This window comes from Stegostoma tigrinum, chromosome 27, assembly GCF_030684315.1.
Source record: "Stegostoma tigrinum isolate sSteTig4 chromosome 27, sSteTig4.hap1, whole genome shotgun sequence".
In the NCBI taxonomy this organism is placed as follows: Eukaryota; Metazoa; Chordata; class Chondrichthyes; order Orectolobiformes; family Stegostomatidae; genus Stegostoma; species Stegostoma tigrinum.
In genome coordinates, this window is record NC_081380.1 from 32,911,838 (window position 1) to 32,937,829 (window position 25,992).

At 42.6% G+C, this 25,992-nt stretch overlaps 1 protein-coding gene across 5 annotated transcripts in view; it reads right to left on the minus strand.

Annotated features, from left to right (window-relative positions):
• The window catches only part of LOC125464766 (TNF receptor-associated factor 4-like), a 96,792-nt gene that overhangs the window by 11,995 nt on the left and 58,805 nt on the right, over positions 1-25,992 (minus strand). For all 5 annotated transcript variants that reach the window (XM_048557568.2, XM_048557566.2, XM_048557567.2 and 2 more), the window contains 3 exons: positions 19,554-19,605; positions 4,274-4,378; positions 1,930-2,091 (listed from right to left, as the gene is read on the minus strand). In XM_048557568.2, coding sequence (XP_048413525.1) covers positions 1,930-2,091; positions 4,274-4,378; positions 19,554-19,605 — 319 coding nt within the window. The remainder of the gene's footprint in view (positions 1-1,929; positions 2,092-4,273; positions 4,379-19,553; positions 19,606-25,992) is intronic.

Consider the following 25,992-nt stretch of genomic DNA (forward strand, 5'->3'; position numbering starts at 1 on the left):
GGTTGCAGAGAGACATAGATAAGCTGCAGAGCTGGGCTGAGAGGTGGCAAATGGAGTTTAATGCAGACAAGTGTGAGGTGATGCACTTTGGTAGGAGTAACCGGAAGGCAAAGTACTGGGCAAATGGTAAGATTCTTGGTAATGTAGATGAGCAGAGAGATCTCGGTGTCCATGTACACAGATCCTTGATAGTTGCCACTCAGGTTGACAGGGCTGTTAAGGCGGCATACAGTGTTTTAGCTTTTACTAATAGAGGGATCGAGTTCCAGAACCAACTGGTTTGGTGAAGCTGTACAAAACTCTGGTGTGGCCGCACTTGGAGTATTGTGTACAGTTCTGGTCACCGCATTATAAGGAGGATGTGGAAGCTTTGGAAAGGGTGTAGAGGAGATTTACTAGAATGTTGCCTGGTATGGAGGGAAGGTCTTACAAGGAAAGGCTGAGGGACTGGAGGCTGTTTTCATTAGAGAGAAGAAGGTTGAGAGGTGACTTAATTGAAACATATAAAATAATCAGAGGGTTAGATAGGGAGAGCCTTTTTCCTAGGATGGTGACAGCGAGCACGAGGGGGCATAGCTTTAAATTGAGGGGTGAAAGATATAGGACAGATGTCAGAGGTAGTTTCTTTACTCAGAATAGTAAGGGAATGGAACGCTTTGCCTGCAACAGTAGTAGATTCGCCAACTTTAGGTACATTTAAGTCGTCATTGGACAAGCATATGGACATACATGGAATAGTGTAGGTTAGATGGGCTTGAGATTGGTATGACAGGTCGGCACAACATTGAGGGCCAAACAGCCTGTACTGTGCTGTAATGTTCTACGTTCTATGAAATTAAACTATTTCCTTGGTCAGGACCAAAGAAATTAATACAACACTCATGTTATCTCATTCACAATATAAATTTTGCCATAAATGGCAGGGTTACCAGCAGCGGAAATACTGACCACATGTAACTACTGAAGGTAAATATCTTCTTGAAAACAGATTTTTTTTTACTAAACAGAAGGTTTAATAGATTCAGAAAGCAGAAAACGAGGTCACTTTATTTCACAATGGTACTGAAAATAGAAGATCAAGATCAATGAGGCTTTCCATTTACCTTTCTTTCTAATTGCTGTCTCACAACCGAGTTTATCTTTAACACTAGCAAGGAACATGAGGTTACGTACAGCACTGAAGGGGCATTTACAAAGCTTATTCCAGAGTTACCCTGCTTTCAAGTAAGGCAAGCAGTTACAATCATTTAGTCCTGCTTGACAACAGATACTTTACAATGACTTGAACTTTGGAAAGAAGCAATAGTGCACTCTCACTCATCCACCCACTTCCCACCCCCTCTCGCCCTCATACACTGAGCTGCAATGAACAAATGAAATGAAACAGCTTGCACTTTTGTGGGAGCTTTGAGAGGTACATTTGGTCTTCAACTGTCTAGCCGAATGGAGCATCAAACTGGAGCTGCTATGAGTCAACAGCTACAATATAAAATGTATCTCAATGCACACAATCCTCTCTCCTGCAGAACAGCCTTGGTCAGTGCTCTCCCAAAGGCTTGCTGCTATCCACGTATGATTAATTTGGAATCCAGACGCGGCCAATTGCATTCCTAGTATAGAAATGAAGAGGCAATGATTTTGGACATGTATACTGACTTGAGATCACATGACATGCAAAATGTAACTTACATTCTGGTTTGTTTTAAAAATCAGTGAACGTTCCTTACTCCCACAGTTTATGATTAGTGGCAGATGCTCATTCAGTAGATATGGATTTATGAAGTGCAATAACTGTTTTATCTAAGTATATGGGATTTACTTTCTGCTTTAACAACTGAACATGGTGTACCCAACGTGGTTGATATATGCCTGCCAGTTTGTGCCAGCACGTTCCACAGCTCAAAACCACACTGGCTGAGCGGCACTCACCTCATAACCTTCTCCGGTGAAGTCACTGCCACAGTATTCACACTTGACTCGACGCTTTGGGCAGTCGTGTTGCAGGTGTTCAGCCAGGTCCCTGCGGCTCAGCTTGACCGTGCAACGATTTGGGCAGGAGATCACATTGAACGGGCATGTCGAAAGGTGGGGCTGCAAAATGCAAGCCAGAGAAGAAATCATGTTTAAAAAGAAAAATTGGAAATGGTCACTCCACAGAAGCACTTATCTCCACATGGTCCTTTGGGTTTGCAGTCAGTAACTATGCCATTCAGGCAAAGAGGTTCCTATGTCTCACCGCCGATGCCTACCATCAGTGCTCACACATTCAAAAAAAAAGTTTTTTGCTTTATTCATTCACGGGATGAGGGCATCCAGGCAGCATTTACTTCCCATCTCTAATTGTCCAGAGGGCAGTTAGGAGTCAACCACATTGCTGTGTGTCTGGAGTCAAGTGTAGGCCAGACCAGGTAGTTTCCTTCCCTAAAAGGACATTAGTGAACAAGGTGGGTTTTTCTGACAATTGTTAATGGATTCACAGTCATAAAAGAACAAAAATAAATTACAGCACAGGAACAGGCCCTTCGGCCCTCCAAGCCTGCGTCAATCCAGATCCTCTATTCGAACATGTCGCCTATTTTCAAAGGATCTGTATCCCCTCCTCCCTGCCCATTCATGAATCAGTCTAGATGCATCTTAAATGACCCTATCGTGCCCGCCTCTACCATCTCCACTGGCAACACGTCCAGGCACACACCACCCTCTGTGTAAAGAACTTTCCACACTTACCTCCCTTAAAAACTTTTCCCCTCTCACCTTGAAATCGTGACTCCTAGTAATTGAGTTCCCCACTCTGGGGGGAAAAAAGCTTCTTGCTATCCACCCTGTCTATACCCCTCATGATTTTGTAGACCTCAATCAGGAAACCCCCCTTTCCAATTTCCGTCTTTCTAATGTTAATAATCCTAATATACTCAACCTCCCTTCATAGCTAGTGCCTTCCATACCAGGCAATATCCTCTGCACCTTCTCCAAAGGATCCACATCCTTTTGGTAATGTGGCGATCAGAACTGTATGCAGTATTCCAAATGCGGTCGAACCAAAGTCCTGTACAATTGCAACATGACCTGCCAACTCTTGTACTCAGTAACCCGTCTGATGAATGAAAGCATGCCGCATGCCTTCTTGACCACTCTATCCACCTGTGTTGCCACCTTCAGGGTACAATGGACCCGAACACCCAGATCTCTGTGTATCAGTTTTTCCCAGGGTTTTTCCATTTACTGTATAGTTCATTCATTAGATTCTTCATTCCAGATATTTTTATACTGAATTCATGTTCCATCATCTGCTGTGGAACACCATCTGGGTCTGTGGATTAACAGTATAGCGATAATACCACTAGGCCATCGCCTCCCCATAAAAATAATAGCGAATGCACCAGAAAGCACCCAGTACCTAAGCCCACTAACTTTACAGAAAAGGACGAGATGGGAGAAAATTATTGCCACTATGGGTCCTCAAATGAATCTCCCAAATAGTTAGTTGGGTTTTTGGCAAGGATGGAGAATAATTATACTGATATAGCAAAATAAGACTCAACATTCATTATAGGAGTACATTTCTCCCAATATACCGATGGGATAAAGACCTGCAACAACCACAAGCCTTGCAGGCAAATTGGGCTGGTGGTCTCAGTCCAGCACCTACTGGTATGTTATTCAACTCAAACACTAAATCCAGTGATAATTCAGGACCCATTATTGTAGGAAACAGCATACTGCAAGGTGGGACCCAAGTCAAAAAATGTTGAGATACATTGTTGAGTCAGGGGACTAGGAATCTCTCTCCACAGCTAAACATGTTTTTGCTATCTGCAAACAATGGTTGACAATTAGTCAAATTGCAGAAGTGTTCAATTGTCCAGCATTGATGATATTCTGAATTGATGGCTAGTCCCAGTAATGGTAGCCATGAAGCCCATTGTCTATTGCCATTAAAAGTACATCTAGCACATTAAATGGCCTTTAGGAAAGGAGCCTTCTTGTCATTACCTGGTCTGGGCTCCATTGTGACTCCAGATCCAAAGTAAAGTAGTTGACACTTAAATGCCCTCTAAAATGGCCATTCAAGCCATGTTGCTCAAGGTCAATTCCGGGTGGGTTACAAATAGTGCCCTTGCCCAGCAAATCCTTCATTCATGAAAGTGCAAAAAGGACAAATAAATACACCAGCCGTTGAAATTTTCTTCAATTAAAAGTTCAATAGTATATCATATGGATCAGGATTTAGCAATAGCCTCAAGCATTCATTCCACATAGCTGAAAGACTAACCTGCAGCTGTTTAATCTGTCCTGTCCATCTGCAGCCTTCCTCGCTGTGAATGCAGCGAATAGGCAGGGCCAGGATCTGGGCTTCTAGCTCTGGATCAGGATAGATCTGCAAACACAAGTGCATTAGACTTAACCGCAAATGAATAAAATAACTTTCTTGTGACTCACTTAGAGAATTGATTATTAATAAATTCAACAAGCAAATGAGCTCAGAGAAAAAAATTACAAAGAATCGAGCAAAGGCTTATTAAAATGATTTTTTTTAGAAATCTTTTGCTGGCAGAGTTAGCCCAGGGTGATCCATCACATCCGAGACGAAGATGAACTAATTCACTAGAGATTGACTCAGGGCCTGTCTTGATCTGAAATACTCATGGTCAGTGGGTGAAAGTAACAGTCAGTCAGTCAGTCATTTTCAAACACATCCTCAGTTCAATTCTCAAGGTCAGCACCAAGACACAAAAAATAAAAACCATTCATTACTCTGGGTCAGTTGGCAGTACCGTTGCCTGCGAATGTGAAAAAGTAGTGGCTTTAAAGCCTCCATCCCAGAAGGTGCTGAGCAAGACAATCCAGTCAGGGCACCCCACGGCAGCATTAAGGGAATGCTGCATTGGCAGAAACAGGATCTTGCAGAGCAGACCCGAACAAAATTCACCTGCCATTCTGGTGGATTTTGAAAATTCCATAGTGATCTTTGGAAATTAATGAATCCACTACATTCTGGGAAAATAAACCCCTTAGACAACACCAAATTAGATTCACTAACCATTTTACCTTAATTGCTATTCATGGGATCTTGCTTTGCACAGCTAAGTTGCTGAATACGTGCCCATTTTATACATCAGAAAATAATCTATTTTAAAAAAAAAGCATGAAATATGGAAGAGATAATAGGAACTGCAGATGCTGCAGAATCCGAGGTAACAAAGTGTAGAGCTGGATGAACACAGCAGGCCAAGCAGCATCTTAGCAGCACAAAAGCTGACTTTTCGGGCCTCGGCCCTTCATCAGAAAATGTGGAATTAATGCTGTGAAGTCTTAAAATGTTTGATGGCGCTATGTCTATGCAAGTTGTTGTGTTCCAACTAGTAAAAGGATGACAGACCTTCAAAGTGGTATAGTCATAGCACTTGATTTTTTTTCTTGACAGACACATTAAAATGAATTGCTTCAAGAGGAACTATTTGAGCAGCACACAATTCTACCAAAAGCTGGAACGTCTCGACCACACCTCAGATGAAATGCAAATTTCAAGACCATTTCACTGTTTGCTGCCTGCTTTAAGGAGCAGTGGTTCCCCCAATCACCAAAGACATGAAATGGTTGCCATTTTATTCGGGTTTTGAAATCCTCTGGCCACGTGCAGTAAACGTGCAAGCCATCTGTCACATGAACATGGGTTTTGCGCTTTAGTCACATCCCCCCTTGAGCTCTTCCTACATGTTCTGTGGCATATACTGCACCCCAGTGAAAACTGGCTTCATGGACTTTCCTGTACAGTGAGATGCTCCAAGACACATGCAGGGATCTCCCAGTGTCTACACTGTAAAGTCTACTGAGGATCACTTGGCTGAAAGGGTTCAAGGTGTTGTACATCTCAACTATGTCATGAGATGTCTCACTGCATTTTTTGGGTCATCATTCCTCAATGCTGCTGAAAGATTCCTTTCGACTTTTGGCTTCTTTTGGTGCTTTCTATGTGATGAATTAACTTGGAAATGTGCCATTAAAAATCACAACAACAGCAATTATACTTGAAAACTGCATATAATTTGACCATGATAATAAACTTTATTATACAGAGCCAAAGCTGCTATTTTGGAGCAATAAACTCCAAGCAAGATAGGTATTTAATGCTGGTGCAACACATGCTAATAATAAGGCTGTTTGGATCAAGAAGGCAACAAAGAACAATTTTAAACAAAAGATGATCTGAGGATTGTGGAATCATTTACTAGCAAAGTCACTGGAAAACAGTATAAAGTAGTGCAAAAACATTATTAGGTGGGGCTTAGGTCAATCATAAAATAGGAAGGTTATATTGCCATTTTCTGGATAAGTTGGGGGAACAGAAAGTAAAATGTTAAATTAAATTTAAATCCATCTGCATTTAAGTACAAGACAAGGCCACCCTTGTCACCAGAAGATGATTTGCAGTTTCTCCCTCAGGCATGCGGAGCAGATGGAGCACTGAAGTCTAAGATCATAAAAATAGCAAGTGAGCAGAGTTTGCTTTAATTATACTTCTGGCACACACAACAGGGCTGCTGGGGCATTATAAGTCTCATTCAGACTTAGATAGCTTTCGAGAAAGGAGATGTACTTGGACGAGGGAATAAGTTAGAAAGTTGGTGAGCAAAGGGCTGGTGCATTCGGCTACGTGAACAAATCTGAAGGCGGCTCAACAGGCAAATGGTCTCCTCCCTCCTTTCCTGTAAAAAAAACTTAAACAAATTCAGTTTGGAGCTTAAAGTCTGTCAGATTCACAGGGTATCAACTTAACTGTGACTCCAAATAGGCGATTCTAAAAATCACTGCATGAAATCAATGTTGAGGGAGCTGTTAGGAAGGTTTGTAATATTCAGTTTGAACCATTTAGAAAGTGTCTTGACACTCCCAGACGGCCATACCAGGTAGTGGACATCCTTTTTGTGAACTGTCCTTTTAACAGCATTGACCAAGAGTTTTAATTGTCTCATGCTTTTCCTCTAAATGCTTCTCTCATGTTTGCTCCCCAATGGCGGGAAACAAGACTGATTTGGACACAGGCTGATTCTAACTTGCAGACGTCGGCCCCTCAGTTCTGACTGTACACATTCCTAGAGGATTCATCATGTGATCTCTCGCCTTCACAGCCCAGTCCCACTCTCCCATTAATCAATATACCATCCTCACTGTCATCCCATGCCACCCAATTTATATAGTATTTTAAACCACTCATTCTTTTACAAAAAGAGATTAAATTTTCAGTTGCTGGAGTCTCCAGGCCAGTTCGGAGGGTTGGCACCCTGTACAGAATTCTAGCTCCCTTTCAAGACAAGTCAGAAGCTCAAAGTGGTAACGATGAGCTCTCTCTGGATAAAAGCTATGCTCAACCACTTCACAATGCAATGTGTTATTGTATCTCAAAGTGGCTCACGTGCGTTCAACTGTGACCAAGTAGGTGCAGACAATGAGCAACGATGCTGAAAGAAGAACTGCAATTTCAATATGAAAATACAACTTTAGTTCCCTGAAGATCCTTTCTCTTAACTCATTTCTTCACCAGACTTATTAGTTGGACAGTCAAACACTGCCCCAGCATTGTGGTAGTTTTGAGAGTGTGTGTGCACATGGCAAGATCAACGATAAATTGGCTCACTGACTAATAGAACCATCAAACACTGATGCACATTCTCCTTTGTCAAAAGTGTTGGAAATCAACAGTACTGTTTGCAGACATTGAGCATCCCCATCTCCCCAACCATGCTGGGCTTTTAGATTCTAAATGCAACAGCCTCCTAGAAGGTTGGACACACTTCAGTACCAAACTTCATAAACAAATTTAAACCACCAGTGTTAGGAGAGCATTTCCGCTCAGTGGGATATCACCACCGAGTCCTTGCAACATTTGCCAAGTGCCCAACAAAGCCTCCTGTTCCAGTATGAATCACTGAATAAAGGAAGACAGTCCCATAAGGCCAATGGCCTCAAGCCAAATTTGTCCCATTACCAGTTCAGGTACCATAACCTGAACCCTAATTCAGAACAGGTCAGGAATCTAACCTCTGATCTAAATGTTGCAGAACTGCCTCACGCATTGCTTACACCTACCATCCTGTGGTCTCATCACTCAAACACGTCAACTGAGACTCCAGCAACTGAAAATTTAATCTCTTTTTGCTAGCATATATGAGCAATTAAGTGGCACTTTTACTAATACACACAGAATGAAAATGTAGGCAAAGCTGTCAAGAATATGATGGATACTTTGGCATTTCAGTATACTTAAGAGCCACTGAACAGTTGATGAAAATGCATGGCCAGCCTAAGGATTACAGATTCATTGATCTCAACAAAATAACTAGGTTCAGGAAACAAGGCAATAATTCAGCCTGACACTGGAAGATGTACCATTGCCATTGTTTATTTAGCACACCAGAAATCACAGATATTTTAACATTGATCTAATTCAGCAGCTCAGGGTGATATTCACAAGCTAAATAATCTGCCTTAATGCTGTTATAATAGGGAAAACAAATGCAGCCTTGGTAAATGATGCACCAACAGGGGAGAGGAGAGAAAGATCAGCAAATAACAGCATACCGCATGCTTGGAACTCATAACCCAATCCCAAATTCACATTGCACATGGAGAATACAAACACTTGCAACATCATTGAAATTCTGTTTCAGTCACTTAATTACCAAGGTTTGGTTTTTGCAACAAACAGGACTTCAAATGAATCAATGCAAAAGTAGGTTTAAATTTGAACCTGATGCAAATTAAAGCTGTGCACTGATATTGCATATAAGGCAAACTTGTAAAGTCAGTACACCATCCTTTACATTATCGTAACATGGCCAGAACAGCAGGTCTGAATTACCAGTTGTGTGTTTAGGCGATTGAGACAGGAGGGGAAACAAGTCAAGCTGAAACCATGTAAGGCAGCAGAAGTTGAGGACTGCGCCAAAGGAAGGTTTTCAATGATCTTGGCTGGGTGTTCAATGCAAAGGAATGAGGAGGGAAAAAAAACACCCAAGATAAGTCCCCTCATCATTTAGGTACACCTAGCTAACAAATGAAGCTCTTCAACACCAAGTGCAAACTCTATCTATTTTATTTCAATAATAAGGATGTTAGCACCACATAATTATGCTACTAGCCCTGGGCCAATGATCTGGAGGCTGCAGTTCAAACTCCATCATGGCGGCTGGGGAAATGCATTTCAAAGGTGACCACAGGACTACCAGATCGTTGTTAAAAACCATCTTGTTATTTAAGGGAAGGAAATGTGCTGTCTTTATCCAGTCTGGCCCATATGCAACTCCAGAACACTAGCAATGCAGTTGACTCTTAATTGTCCTAACAAGCCATTCAGTTCCATTCAGAAAGGTGGCTCATCACCATCTTATTAAAAGGGCAATTAGGAATTGCTCACATTCAGTAAACGACCAAAAGCAAAACTTCTGGCAAGACTGATCTGACAGAACACCACATTCTCTCCAGTCTCTCATATTCCAGGGCTCCCACAGTTATGAATGAATGGAATCACTAGCAAGCAAGACCGAGGTTCAAAAGGTTGGCAAGATAAAGTACCCATGTCATCTCAAGAGTTTTACCCAGCAGGATACTCGGACTGTTACTCTGGCAGTGTTATTTACATAAAAGGCAGCTATACTACAGTGCTGCATTTACAACAGCTCAAAGCTACTAAGAGATCTGAGCTCTGTACTCTGAACCTTGTTGTCATGTTACCTGAAGGCAACATCTTCATTGCACACTTTGAACCCTCTGACACTGAAGTGTTTGTACACTTGGCATAAACCAACTGGAGATGAAACTTAAACAGCCGCCAGACGGAAATTAGAAAGCCGCACCGTTTTGAAAACAAACACTGGCAGCTTTACAACATCAAATCTGTTTAGTGCTTGTTCGCAGATTGTGTGGGTTAGAACCACAGAATCCCGACAAGTGGATGCAGGCCATTCAGCCCATCAGCTTCATGCTGACCCATGAAGAGCATCCCACCCAGAGCCCCCCATCCCACCCCTATCCCTTTAACCCTACATTTCCCATGGATAACCCACCTAACATACACATCCCTGGACACCATGGGGCAATTTAGCATGGCCAATCCACCCTAACCTGCATATCTTTGGACTGTGGGAGGAAACCCACGCAGACACGGGGAGAATGTGCAAACTCCACACACAGACAGTCGCCCGAGGTCCCAGGCGCTGTGAGGTAGCGAGCCACAGTGCCGCCACCCCCTGAATAACTGACTCTCAAAAAACCCAAGCTCTCTCTGCCTCACAAGGAAGGTGGAGCCATCCTCAGCAGATATAGTCATCTAACTTCTGGACTGTGCCTAGTGAGCCCAACCAAACAGCAGAACATTTGATTGTATTGTCCTAAAACGGGCCGACCGAGTTGGTTATTTTTTGGGGAATGAGGAATGGGAAGATCTCCCTAAACCTTACAATCGTACTTGCTCTCAAATATAAAACAACCTTTACTTGAAGGAATAGGAAGTGACTCACTTCCAGTTCAGATTTATTCATCATTAAGGCTAGTCGGAAGGTAAAATAAAACAAAGTTAAAAGGAAGGCCAATTGCTTTTAACTGGGATAGAAAAAAGCCACAACGCAGTCCTTGAGAAAGAAAAGCTAGCCAAAGCCTCAACTGCCTCCCAATTACAGGAATCAGTTTAACCACAGGAGGCCCTCATACCATAAAAAAAGTTAAGAACTCATTACACCATGCAGTCACACAGAACTGACCCAGAATCCTACTGATGGGTCTGCTGTGAAAGGGAGGGGTAACTGATCCACCACGCTCCCGAGTGTAGAACTCATTTCCCATGTGACAGCACACAAGAACAGCATCAAAACCGATGCCACTCACTCAAAGGGCAGAACAGTAGCTGTGGAAAGCAGGGGCAGCAGGCTAGATACAGAGCTTTAACATCTATTTGAATAAAGCTGCCTATTAGTTAGAGTCAAGCTGAGGGCTGGTCAGACCAAAATAAGGAGTTGCTTCAGAATCAAAGTAGAAAACTGAAAGGAACTGTTGGCAGTGGAAAAGGATTTATTTGGACTGTTTGTGCTCAATTCTAAAGCTGGCGGTGTTGGCTTTTTTATACGGTTTGTGACAGCTTCCCAAACTGTTTATGCTTTCTAACTTGGCCACTGTTTAAAGATACTGCATTGTCCAAAAGACCAACTACTCACAATGCGCTTTTATGATACAGTTTGGTCATTTGAATTCTTGGGGTTTTGTGGGAAGGAAATCTGATGAAGATCAACACTTCACTGGTTGAAGTGAGGACTGTACAATAGACAATTCGCAGAAGAAAGCAGAGAGTGTCTGCGGGACTGCAGTATGGTGCCGAGGAGTTAACAAATGAATTATTAACGCTGAAGCAGCAAGTACCTTTCTCAGTGTCTATTGGAAAACAGTGTGCTCCTGTGTTTTTTCAAATAAGAGGGAGTGGAGACCTGGATCCTCCTTGCTCACAAAAGGCTAGCGGAAAAGGAAAATGGCTTGATTTTATTAGGCAGGAGCAGCATGGGATATAGATCAAAGGTCAGTCAGATGCAAATCAGTCACAACCTAACTGGGTAGTAGAACCAACTTGAGGAGCTCCGCACTTTGTTACCTCGGATTCTCCAGCATCTGCAGTTCCCATTATCTCTTGAGGAGCTGAATGGCTGCCTTATGTTTCTCTAAGAAACAAGTTGCTTACTTGGTGCTGGTGGTCTAAGGGAACAAGTCGACTTGACTCTGGGCTTAAGGCACAATAAAGGTTCACAGATGACAAATCTATTTTAGCTCATTATTTAGTAAAGTGGTTTGACAAGGATGCTGATTTTTGGTGAGCTATGAAGACCCAGCTGCTGAATTAAACAGCTGTTAGTTGACCACATTGCAAAAAGTTTTGGATCCTACAACCTAGTTGAGATTGCTTCCAGCAGGATATTTTACTTGATGCAGCGACACTCATCTTGTCTCAGGAACCTAAGGGTATGGAAATGGATATCATGGCACTGAAGAATCAAATAGACATTTAGTAAAATTAACTATTATCTACAAACAGTTAATTCAACAGGCACATAAGTGTCTGAGCTCATATCACATCACCAGTTTACAACACAGAAGCATGCTTCCCGTAGAGTACCATGTTGCAAGAGATCTGAGGGAAGACGGAGTGTGAAATCTTTATATCCTCAGGTAACATGCAATGATGCACTGATATTATCAGAGTACGTCTCTCAAAAGGCATAGCAACACACATCGACAATGGACTTGACACAATACCCCTTATGTGATTCTATTAAAACTGGATTAACAGCACAGCTCTGAGCAGACCCTACACACAATCAGAAATTGCTCTTTGAAAATGCCATTAGACCAAGGGAAGCCTGCCCTCCCAAATGAACAGAAGAGAGATGACTTGTTCACTTATCCCATGCCTAAACACCAAGAATCAAACTTCATTGAGATAATAAATAAACTGGGAGCATTTAAATGTTTGTGGGGAGATTTGGGCAGTTCTAAAATATTGAGGGGAACCAATAGAATAGATTGGGAGAAAGCATTTAACCTCACTGGGGAACTCCGAGCTAGAGAATATTGCCGAAATGTTCCGAGTGATATCCTTCACCAGTGAAATAGGAAACAGTTCTTTCAACTGAAATACTGAAAGTTTATGCTCTCTTCCACAAACAGCAAATGATGCAAAATCAATGGTTAAATTTAAGTCTTAGATTGACATACTATTGTTACCCACCAATATTAAGGAATATTGGGCAATGTTTGGTTGGTTATTGAGCAACTAAGTTCTCACTGATTTGCAGAAGTAGTTAAGAGAATAACCTGCCTGGGCCTGTCCCAATCCCTCATGCTGATTGTAAATCCCATTCCTTACATGTCAAAAATAACTAATCCATTTAATAAAGTATCTGATTGGTTTGTTGTATACTCGGGGCCATCCTGACATTGTGAAAGGTACTTTTTCCCTGTTAAAGATAAAATCGGAAGAGCAGGTTTGTGGTGCAGGAGAAGAAGAAAGAGGACCGGTAGCCTGTTAGCTGCGGACAGTTTTCCATCAATTATACACTCGATACTCAGCTGACTAACAGGCCCACTGAGAAAAGCCAACATAGATGGGGAAGTGATTTTTAATATCTAAAGCCTCTCCTTGACAATTATTTTGACCCAGCATGGGGTTTCCAATTAACTTCCGCACCAGCATCATGAAACTACTCATCCCTGCCACAGCAGCAACAAGAGAAGGATTCAAATGTTTTTGCCTCACTATCAAGGGAATAAGCAGACAGACTGCATTTTCACATGAGTCAGACTTTGTGCCAAACGATGATGGAAACAAGTAGGAAAAAGCTGCTTTTCCGCAAGAGATCCAACGCGGAAAGACAGTCCGATCATTCACGCAACGATTCTTTGCGCTTTCACCCCATTTCCTTGTGATTTGTGGCTCAGCCGTGGTTTGCAGCAGCAGCAGTTTCTTTAAACAAGCCTCGAAAAAGCATTTACTGAGCAGACTGGGGCTTTTCCTGTTGAAATATACTGGAACCTTGACAGAAACCTTATTGTCTCCAGTGAGGGAAGAACAAATGCATTCAGGGCCAGAACGGAAGTGTGCAAACAGGTTGCGTTTGATGTAAAAACAAAAGGAAATCAACACCATCCTATTCATCAGGACAGGGGGGCATGCACGCACGCACTCACTCACACACTCACTCGAGGTTTTCAAAAGATCACTGTGTGCAACTAAGGTAAGTGATTAAATTCAATTCTTGATTACATTCCCATATCTTCTGAAGCCACCAGTGAATGCTATAATGTGTTTCAGGAATCATGCCCAATTTGCACTCCTCATTACTTTGTGAGGCTAGATATCAATTCTCAGCAGAAAGTGAACTTACTGGGGTGTGGGTGTGCACGCAAACCGGTCTTCATCCAATCTCCACATGCTCATTTAACAAGGCCCCACAATCAGGAGCAGGAAACTTTGCCAAATGCTCTGCTTCCATGAAACCGGAAGTGGATGACCCATCCACCTCTGCTGTTACTGGCTCGGAACTGGACCACTTATAGCGGTGGCATTCCAGATCCTAACTGAACCACTTTCAGGCAATGGCATTCCTGATCCTAACTCCCAGAACAAAAAAAAATTCCATCCCCTTCATTGGTTCTTCTGCCATTATCTTAAAATCCTTTAGTTTCTGACACAACCACAGGTTCTCCAGCCTATCAGAAACTCTTCAATCTGAAACACACACGGACTCAAGCTTGGACAGTGCATGCCGGCAAACTATTTGGCTACGTATGGGACAGACGTGTTTCTAGCTTGGATATATTAGCTAGCGATCAGTTTCTGCCCTCCATAATGGCCAATTTGTCAACACTATAACACTGGACAGCAGTAGACACTTGGGAAAGGGCTTTGTGGTGAATTGCATGTTCATCTCAGCAATGGAAGCAGAGCGTAGCAACAGATTTGTCACAGTAAGTTCTTGGAAAATCACTACTGGGTGAAGGCGGCGTTATCACTGGACTAAAAACCCACAGAGCTGGGCTAATGCCCCAGAGACACAAGTTCGAATCCCACCGTGGCAGCTGGGGAATTTAAAAACGACTTAATAAATAAATCTGGATTTGAAAACTAGTTTTGGTATTCGTGACGGTGAAACTATTGGTTTATTGTGAAAACGCATCTTATTCACCAATGTCCTTAAGGGAAGGAAATTTCTATCCTTAACAGGTCTGGACCTCATGACTCCATGCCCACAGCAATGGTAGGTTTAATCTTGCCTGCACTCTGGTTTATGAGACCAATTAAGGGCAATTAAGGATAGTTAATGAATGCTGGGCCTTCCCACTGCTGCCCACACCCCAAGTATGAATATAGGAAGATGATTGGGCACACAACCTTTGGGGCTAGGAAGAAAGTGAGCATGTATCAACTGGTTTCTGTTCCTGAATAATGGAAATCTGGAACTTTGTACACTCAAAAAGCTTCACTCAACGCCAGCAATTAAAAATTGCAAATGTGCTTTATGTTAGCAAAGGATATGGAACCAAAATGGGTAAATGGAATTGGGATAGATTATCTGACTCAACAATTCAGTCTGGGGGCCTGTGTCCAGCAGCGTGCCACAAGGATCACTGCTTTGATTTGGATGTGAATATATGAGGAATGGTTAGTAAGTTTGCAGATGATACCAAAATTGGGGCCTTAGTGGACAGCGAAGAAGATTACTTCAGGAGTACAACAGGATCTTGATCAGATGGGCCAAAAAAGCCAAAAGGTGGCAGATGGAGTTTAGATAAATGTGAGGTGCTGTATTTTGAAATGCAAAATCAGTACACGATCTGTAGACTTAATGGTAAGGTTCCAGGGAGTAATGCTGAACAGAGACTTTGGAGTGCAGGGTTCATAGTTCCTTGAAAGTAGAGTCGCCAGTAGACAGGATAGGGAAGGTAGCGTTTGGTACGCTTGCCTTTATAGGTCAGAGCATTGAGTACAGGAGTTGGGAGGTCATGTTGTGGCTGTACAGGACATTGGTTAGGCCACTTTTGGAATATTGCAGGCAATTCTGCTTTCCCTGCTATAGGAAGGATGTTGTGAAACTTGAAAGGGTTCAGAAAAGATTCACAAGGATTTTGCCAGGATTGGAGGGTAAGAGCTATAGGGAGAGGTGGATTGAGCTGGGGCTATTTTCCCTGGAGCACCAGAGGCTGAGGGGTAAAATTAAAGAAGTGTATAAAATCATGAGGGGCATGGATAGGGTAAATAGACAAGTTATTTTTGCCAGGGTGGGGCAGTCAAAAACTAGACGGCACAAGTTTAAGGTAAGAATGAAAGATTTAAAAGGGTCTTAAAAGGTCAACTTTTTCACAGAGAGGGTGGTGCGCGTATGGAATGAGCTGCCAGAGGAAATGGTGGGGGCTGGCAGATTTATAATGTTGAAAGACATCTGGATGGGTATATAATAGGAAGGGTGTAACGGGATACCAGCCAAATGCTGGCAAATGGAACTAGATTTATATGGGATATCTGGTTAGCATGGATGAGTTGGACCAAAGGGTCCATTGCCATGTTGTACAGCTCTATGACTCTACGACAGAACAGGATGAAGGGGCTCAATTGCAAACTCCTGTTTCTACATCTACTCCTTATTCCAGAATCAAGGCCAGTTAATGCACCACCTTCCTGTCTCAGTACAGAGCAAAGATCCAACCAAGAATACTCTGGCATCTTGCTCAGTCAGATGTAGCCTTTTCAACCTCAAAATCATGGTTGGGGGGGGGGGGGGGGGGGAATAAAAAAAGTTAATATGCCCTTTTTAACCCCAACGTCAAAGAAGGGACCTATATCAAACATAAAAAGATTTTCTAAGGGGTTTTAACAGGGCCAATGCGGAAAGGATTTCTCCTTTTGTGGGAGCCTAGAGCCAGGGGATGTAATCTCAAAAATCAGAAATTCGCACTTAAGACAGAAATGTGCAACACGTTCTTCTGTCAGAGCGTGGTGAATGTGTGGAATTCTTTACCGCAGTCCAGGTTGAGTCACCAAGTATGGTAAAGGCTGAAATAGGCAGATTTTTAATCAGTAAGGGAATCAAAAGTCATGGGGAAAATGCAGGAAAAAGTGGAGGAGATGAGCTTTACCAGATCAGCCTTACAGTCTTCAGGCAGCTTACACGAACCAATAATTTTAAAGAATTCCAAGATGCACACAATGATTACAATGGAAAGAACATTTGATCTAAAGCACTGATCTAAATTGATTGACAATAGTAACTTCTGTTATTGCTCTTTTCACAAAGAGTGCTTCCAACACATTCTGTTTTGAATCACAGGTTTTAGCAATTATGGTATTTTGTATTTGCTTCAGAGTCTGTGTTTAAAGAAAGCTTGCCTCAGCTAAAGCGGTTCAATTTTCCATTGTTGGCTCTTGCTTTCATTGAAAGTCTCAAGTGCGAGTTGAATGGAGTAGAGATACAATCCATGGACAGAGTCCAACAACAGACTACCTGGTTAAAACATTAGGAAACATTTAAAACCCTAACTCCTCACTTTGTTCAAAGTCTCCAGAAAAACTAAGGCTAGAGATCACAAACGGACAGATTTACAGCTGAGAGCGCAGAGGGGGAGGTAAAGGTTTTAACATCGAACATCTGAGGCTTACAATCTGAAAATACCTTTTTCTAAACAAAACGTCCTTTAGAACAACTGTCTGAGGAAATGAAGCTGCTTCTAATGTAGAGAGAATAATGAGGTAAAGGGAGAACAAAAAGACAGAAAAAATCTACATTAATAGAAACAGTACAAAAAAAAGGATGCATTTCCCAGCATTTGGCCCCACATTGGGATTTCATTGCCAGCTCAGATGGAAAAAGGGAAGCAATATCACAAAGTGCATTCAAGCGCCTATTGAGAAATAACCACATTCATTGTGCTAATTTTTCAATCTACTAACAGAATGAATGAGAAGTGATTTCAATCGCAGTCCCTTTTGGCACCATAACACTGGGTGAAAGCAAGTTTAGAATAAACAGCATCTTCAATCCCTTGCAACAGCCAAGACAAATGCCCATTTCTCCAGTCAGATGAAATTGTTGCAGGGAGAACCTGGCTCTTTAACTAAAAGTTAGATGCTATTTAGTCCACTTTAAACAGATTAAATGTAATATACAAAAAAAACCCCAAATGGAGCATTGTCAAAGGAGTTATTGTTTGAAGCCCCGTTAACAAGTCTTGGCACCACGGCAGGACTCATCCACAGACTGGGCCCAGGGTGGGGATCGAGCCCACCACGGAATCGGGAGGGAGAGCGAGCTTGGGCCCAGCGTGGAAGGTGGGGGAAGGGGGGGGCAGGGGCGGAGAGAGCAGAGCCTGGGCCCCGCACGGAAGTTGGGGTGTGGGGGGGGGGGGGGGGGGGGCAAGAGAAGAACAGAAATATTGAGCCCTTTTGGAGAAAGCCCCATGTGGCATGACTGCAGGCCTATGGCTAAAAGGAGGATTTACTTGGAACTTTCAATTTTCCTTCTTACTTACTACTTTATAGTGACAAGAACTGTAATGTTGAACCTTTAACTCACTTCTTTATTTTTCTACTTTTTGACCCAAGACGCTTTTCCTTAGGTTCCCTGTACCTAAGATAGCACCATGAATGGCAACATTATAAACTTCTCACTGTACTCCTGTATCCCTGTGCTTGTGACAATAAAACCCAATTGTAAATATTTTCAAGCACAATGGATTTAGAGAGCAATGCATAAAATCTTGAGCAAATGCGGCTGTTGCACAATAGTTAATGGAATGTGACAGGACAACTTGGAACTACTAGAAATGTCACATTACATTACCGAAAAACCACATTAAAAAAATTCTTTAGCTTTTCTCAATTTATGGTCAAATACCTCAGTGTTCATTTATTATCACAGTCAAAAAATTTAGCAAAAGCTACCATTTTAACAAACTGGTCATGCACTTGTGGTATAGTTTACCTCATTATATATATACAGTTTCTGAGAGGAGGAGTGAGGAGCTTGGGCCATAGCTATAGCATCAGAGCATCCCTTCTTTACTTACATTATACCAGACTCGTCTCTTCACTCCCACTCCATTCACAATAAAACAATGGTCCAATGCCCAAGGCAGAATGTAAGAAATTAGAAATGAGAGCCCAAATTGGAATTAAAAACAGAGCTATAAAGTTGTAGAACTGGGTAAATTACATCAGTTGTGTATGGTGCGACACTACAGAATTAATAGGAGCTCAATTCAAACTGTGTACAGTTGGCATGTTAACAATGGCTCTCATTGTCCTACAACGATAGGAGATAGGAAAATCAGCAGAAAGTAAATATTGGCTCTGCTGGCTAACGACTAACTATTCCTCATTGGAGATAATGGGAACTGCAGATGCTGGAGAATTCCAAGATAATAAAATGTGAGGCTGGATGAACACAGCAGGCCAAGCAGCATCTTTTGTGCTTTTGTGCTCCTGAGATGCTGCTTGGCCTGCTGTGTTCATCCAGCCTCACATTATATTCCTCATTGGAATCACGTCTATGCATTGTTTAGGACTTGAGGCATTTTACAGTGATTCTAAATAGCAACCCAGAAATATATGGAAAGAGCAGTTCCTTGGGCCAGAGAAAAATGGAGTGGTGAAAGCAGTCAGAAGAACTGCAACAGCTTTATTCATTCAACAAAGCACAATAGCCAACCAGGAAGACAACCATCAAAGAAAAGGTCTTTTGTGAGTCTCACAATAAAGGGTAAAGATGATGACGAGCCTGAAGGCATGCTCATTACAACAATTACCAGAGCTGCGGCTGAGTGCTGTGGAGAATAAAATGACAAAAGGCAGCAGGACCCCCCCAAGGTAACACAAATACAAGAGCCCTCAGACCACAGGTGTGCTGAACAGGCAGATGAATTACAGCAAAATTACACTTAGTAATTCAGACTGTCTAATTAGCGAATGAAAAGTGAAAGTAAAAGCTGCTGTGAGGCAAGGGTCACTTGTGATGTTCATTTACCTTTGCGTAGTCGAGTGGAAGTTGGTCTTCAGGACACTTGAACACACCCTCGCTGAAACAAAAGAGAAGCAACGGTAAATGCACAAGCAGAGTACAATACTAATAATATGTAATAAAATGTGAGGCTGGATGAACACAGCAGGCCAAGCAGCATCTCAGGAGCACAAAAGCTGACGTTTCGGGCCTAGACCCTTCATCAGACCCTCTCTGATGAAGGGTCTAGGCCCGGAACGTCAGCTTTTGTGCTCCTGAGATGCTGCTTGGCCTGCTGTGTTCATCCAGCCTCACATTTTATTATCTTGGAATCTCCAGCATCTGCAGTCCCCATTATCTCTGATACTAATAATATGTAGTCAGGCTAGCTCTGCAGTCCCTTCTTGCACTTCTTTGGCAACTACCATCAACACCACATGAGGCATACAGAGGCAGGTTCTCCAGTATTAACATAATGCATTCACACATCACCTTAATTATCCAATGAATTACACATATTTGATTGATATCCACAAACCCAAATCAAAATCCTGCTGCCCAACAGTGAGGGTGGGGGAGTGGGGGGTAGATAATGGAAATTCCTATCTTTTAAAACGGTCTTTAGCAAGAAATCCTTTTCTAAAGAGAAATCAAATTCAGTTTTTATCTTCACATTGAAGCCCTGCAAACTGGCACGGCGTGAAAAGGTAGAGTTGCAGGGCATACAGTCTTTGTCCAGACGAAGAAACAAACTCAGATTTTCTTCTTTGGTTGCCAACCCTCCAGGAATTGAAAAAAAAAGTGATCAGCAGGAAAAATCAGAGGCATGCCTAGTAAATGGGGCAGGTCCTTCCCAACACAGCTCTGCTCCATTTGCTTCAGAATACTTGCAGAATAAGGGAGCATCCATTCAAAACTGAGATGCAAAGGAATTTCATGAGTGCAAAGGAATTCTCCGCTCCAGGAGATGTGGAGGCAAGATCGCTGAGATTAATTATTGAAAGAGGTGGTGAACTAATTTTTGCATCAAAGGGTTGAGGGAGAGGAGCAGCTGACAAAAGAGTGAAGGTAAGGCCTGATGCAGTTCACCCACGATCTTATAGGACAGCTTTAGGGGTCAAATGGCCCATTCCGGTTTCCGTTTCTTACGTTCTTATGTTTGTGAGATGAAGAGGACAGGGTGGGGCTATCATTGGTGATAAAACCTCCAAAAAAAGGTACACTAAACCATCCAGACTTTCTACAGATGCAGGCTCCCATCTTTTCTGAAGTTCCAACAGCACACTGGAGGCCCAAACCAGCAAGATGTCAACAATGCAAAGTAAAGTTAGCTCCTTCTACTTTCCACTACAGTGTTATTATTAATAATAGAACGCGAAGTGCAGCAATTGCAGAGTTCAGAATGCACAAGGAATAGTTTCAATCCTGCAAAAAGTGGGCACAGTTGCAAGCTAAGGGTTCTCGGTTACTGTCTCAAAATTCTACATTTTTGCTGAACAGCATCACTTTTACAAGTACAACCTTAACTGGCCATTTCCAGTTGAGGACAATGGTGATATAATAATTTTGACTCTGGACTAGTGATCCAGAGGGCCAAAAGAAACTTCTGGTGACAGGGGTTCAATTCCCACCATCGCAGCTGGTGAAATTTAAATTAAATATTTTCTTAAAAATCCGAAATTGAAAGCTAGTTTTGTGGTCACCATTACCAGGACTATCAATTGTTGTTAAAACCCTAACTGGAAGGGAATCTGCCATCTTACATGGTCTGGCCTACCACAACCTCAGCTCTGTAGTAATGTAGCTGACTCTTAACTGTCCTCTCAAAATGATCTAGATATGCCAATTGGTTCAAAGGTAAATAGAGATAGGCAACAAATGCTTTCAAATGGCATTCAACACCCACATCAAAATGAACAAAATGGGTAGATAATAGCTAGATACAATTTTGGTAATTCAACATTTAAAAATTTTTAACAGAAATACAGGTTAGTCTCAGTCATCTGTTCTCCAAATACAGTTGTTCCTTTACCCAACAAACTCCTGCGATGTCAGCAGAGCTGACAGAGTTAAGTACTTCCATGTTTAAATTTAAAGCTTTGTTTGCTCTCTCTCAGTGAATGAGGATTAAAAGAATCATTAGTTTTACTTCTTCAGCCTGATCAGCATTCGTTTCATATACAGAGCCAGCTTTCTTTTTAAAACAACTGTCGAAACAGCAGTTGTGTGTAACTGGGCCGATGAGAAACAGTAAATCTTCCATGCAGCTGAATGCTCCAGCAGCTTCACATGCCTCCTCTGTCAACTATGCAGCAAACATAGCTAGCTTGGACAGAGAAAAATTGCAATTTGTCTCTTTCCTTTACCCCCAAAAGGTCGTGGCTTATTGAGACACTGTGCTATTGGCACCAACTGGAGACTGGAATGGATCAGATACATTTGGGAGAAATAATGGAAACTCCTAACAGGCAACATCACCATACGCACCACCCAAAAACAAAACAGAACTGCAAATGCTGGAAATCAGAAACAAAAATGAAATTACTGGAAAAGCTCAGCAGGTCTGGAAACGTTTGTAGAAGGAAATCAGGTTAACATTTCAGGTCCACTCGCCCTTCATCATTTTGTCCATGGTCTGCTCAGTAAAGATCAGTTGATACCAATATGAAAATAGCAGGCAGGGAGGGTCAGGCTTAGCTGTGAAGCCCCTGTGGTCAAATTGCCAATTAAGATTAAATGAGTAGTTAATAAAGCATACAGTATACTCGACCTTATTAATAGAAGCATACAGTATAAAAGCAAGGAAGTTACATGAAATTGCACAGAACGCTAGTTCAACCCCAACTAGAGTACTATGTCCTGTTCTGGGCACCACACCTTAGGAAGCATTCAGAGAAGGTATGGTAGCTCAGTGGTTAGCACTGCTGCCTCACAGCACCAGGGACCCAGACCATCTTCGGGCGACTGTCCGTATGGAGTTTGCACATTCTTCCCATGTCTGCGTAGGTTTCCTCCAGGTGCTCTGGTTTCCTCCCACAGACCAAAGATGAGCAGGTTAGGTGGCTTGGCCATGATAAACTGCCCAAAGCATTCAGGGATGTGTAGCTTAGGTGGATTATAGGGGGAAATCGGTCTGGGTGGGATGCTTCAAGGGAAGCATTACAGAGAGCACAGAAAAGATTCACAAGAATGGTTCCAGGGATGAAGAACTTCAGTGATGTAGATAGGCTGGAAAAGTTGAGGTTGTTTTGTTCGAAGAGAAGGAAGGTTGACAGGAGAGTTGAGAACAGGTGTCCAAACCCTGGAGGGATTCAGCACACAGTTGACAGAGATAAATTATTCCCAATAGTGGAACATCAAGAACAAAAACAGCACGGATTTAAAGGTGATTGCCAAGAGAAGTAGTGGTGTGACATGAGGAAAAGGCTTCTTCACACATTGAGTGGTTAAGAACTGGATGGGGTTACCAGGGCAGGGGGGCGGAAGCAAAGTCAACCGACATTCCAAGGAAGAATTGCCTCTTTATGTGCAAAGACTTTTGGGTAAAGGCAGGTGGTTGCACTGGGTCAACTACTCCTTCAGAGGGCAAGCAGTCACAACGGGCCAAATGGATTCCTCCAAATGGCGTAGCTGATTCTATGATTTAGGATGATTTACTGCGATTCTGTAAAATGTCAGGCTGACTGCCATCGTTTTTCCTCACATGTAATAGTCAGTAGAGGACACAGGAGCGGACACTTCATGGAATCCTATCCCAGATTAGGATGAGGTGGAACTGAAGGGGAAAGAAACTAAATGAAATGGGGAGAGCAGAAAAAAAACAAGGAGGCGCCCAGAGCATGGCAGGAGATCACTGCAGATTGAAACCATCTGGCAATTAAATTCAAGAACAAAACAGAAAGAGGGTGGTGAGACTCAAAAATACCTTGCTAAAAATAGTCAGAGGGAAGCACAGTCAGAAACATGCTGCCCATCGTTTTATTTGACATTTTAGGAAGCCCCCAGAGCAGATGCAAAATACAAGGTCCTGGACTTGGCTACAATGTGAGATCAGTCTCTCACAATTTCAAACTTTAGGTGCTTGTGAATTCTCAAGTGCGTGATAACAGCGTGTTTCTTTGACCTACGCATGGACTCTTGGTGAAGGGAAGCTGACTGTAGCAACTGGTAACATTACTCTGTATTTAACAGTGAAGAGGTTGCAAATGACTGAAACATTAGCAGTGATATCAGTTACGGCCGCTCACTTTCTGACACATGCTCCATTTCTGCATCACTGTTGGGCAGGTAATTCAAAACTCAGCCAACTCCAAACTCCTCCTCCCCATGCTCTCAGTTATGCAAGCCCCATAAAGGATCTACAATCAATAACAGGTCTGAGGATCCTGGGAGGTAGAGCTCAAGAGACTGGAAAGGGTAGACAGCATCTTGCAAAACCCCAGGATGATCTAAAGCTTTCTGTAGTCCAAGTACAGTAAACGTCCAGCTATCTGGTGCACAAGTAGCCAGAATCCACATGCAACAAGCAAAAGTTTTCTATAAAAGTGACCATTTTCATCGAGGTTTCTTCAAAAGTATCTATGTGAACTTGCCATGCACACTTCAGATGCATATCTGTTCACCCACTGTGTGCTAATTCTCCCAGCCACCACCAGTGCTGTCCGTTGCACTCCCTCACACAGGCACTATTACAGTAGCAGCAATTTGAGTTTATGACCACTTTATGTCCAAAATATTTCACCCATCAATCCACTACATTGCCAAGGAGACTCCAACGTAAGGTCTCAAGCAAAAACATGCTGGCTTTCAAACAGAAAATGGAAACTTGAAAGACTGGGAAAGGGTTAAAAATTACAGCACGCTTATGTTGGAATTCAATATTGGTTCAATGATCTACAACATTCATAAAGTATTTCTCATGTAACTGGCAACCCCAATCCCCATTCATACCAGATAACAGGGAGTTCACTGTACTTCACTGAAATGGTGCAATGTGGAGAAAGGAGGCAAACCTACAGCAATGAGATACATTGAGCAGAGTGTTGTTTGAACTTTAAAATGTTCTCGAAGGCACTGTCTGATCCAGTCATTCAGCACAGAAACAAACCCTTCAGTCCAACTTGTCCATCCCGACCAAGTTTTCCAAACCAGACTTGTCCCATCTACCTGCATTTGGCCCATTTCTCTCTAAACCTTTCATATTCATGTACCTATCCAAAAGTCTTTTAGACGTTGTAATTGAAACTGCATCTACCACATCTCCTGGCAGCTCATTCCATACACGAATTACTGTTTTATAGGCTTCATAGAAACCCTACAGTGTGAAAACAGGCCCTTCAGCCCAACAAGTTCACACTCAGAATCCCACCCAGACCCATTCCCCTAATCCATACACCCCTGGGCACTATAGGGCAATTTAGCACGGCCAATCCACCTAACCTGCACATCTTTGGACTGTGGGAGGGAACCAGGGCACCCAGAGGAAACCCATGCAGACACCGGGAGAATGTGCAAACTCCACAGAGACAGTAGACCAGTGTAAAAGTTGCCCCTCAGGTCCATTCATTCTGTTTTGAATGGTGTCTTTGGATCTTTCACACCCAAAGAGGACCAATGAGGCCAGTTAAAGTGGACCAAGCAAAAAAAAAGTGTAGTGAATCTGCTCATCTGAAGAGGGACTGCAGCTCACACAATCTTCAGACTCACAGATTGACAGAGATAGTGAACCCAGCCACAGTGGACAATGAAACTACTGACTTAAGAGGGAGGGCCGAACCAGTGAACTCTTAGTCATCATGGCTCAGGCAACTGGGGACCGCTGGAACTGGTCAGTCATACATAACAGTGGGCCACTACAAGGCTCCAGGTTTCATTGCAAAACGCTGGTACAAACGGACCGCAGCCACATTAACAGCATTAGGAATTGTAGGCATTCTGTGCTTTCAGACAACGAACAGGATAAAAACAATATATTGACATTTGATTTCCCAAATCGCAGAAAAAGGTTTACACAAGTCTCTTTGCTGATGTACACTTGATGTAGCGTTGGCAAATTCAGCAACTTGCTCATTAACAGAGCCTGTGTCCCCAGTGCAGATGGGGCTCCACCGAGATGGGGAGGAAAAGAAAACTATTGTTTCAGCTGTCAGTAAGCAATGACCTCCTTCCGTTATCCCAAGCGGCTTCATTTTGTGAAAGTAGTTAATTATAGTGACAGAATACCAACAATTGATTAACTCAGGCCTGCTCTAAAATTAACCCACCCCTCCCATACACTCTGTCTAACACACCAGAACGGTCTCTAGGCCTTTTCAGTTCACTCAGCACTAATCACTCGGCACAGCAACGGTGGCAGGGGGCCCCTCGAACTATGGAATCACACACCGGCTGTGGATCTGTGCCTTCAGCAATAGGAAAGGGGAGAAAAAAAAAAAATCAGAAGCGCAGAAAGGTTCAAGTACAAGGT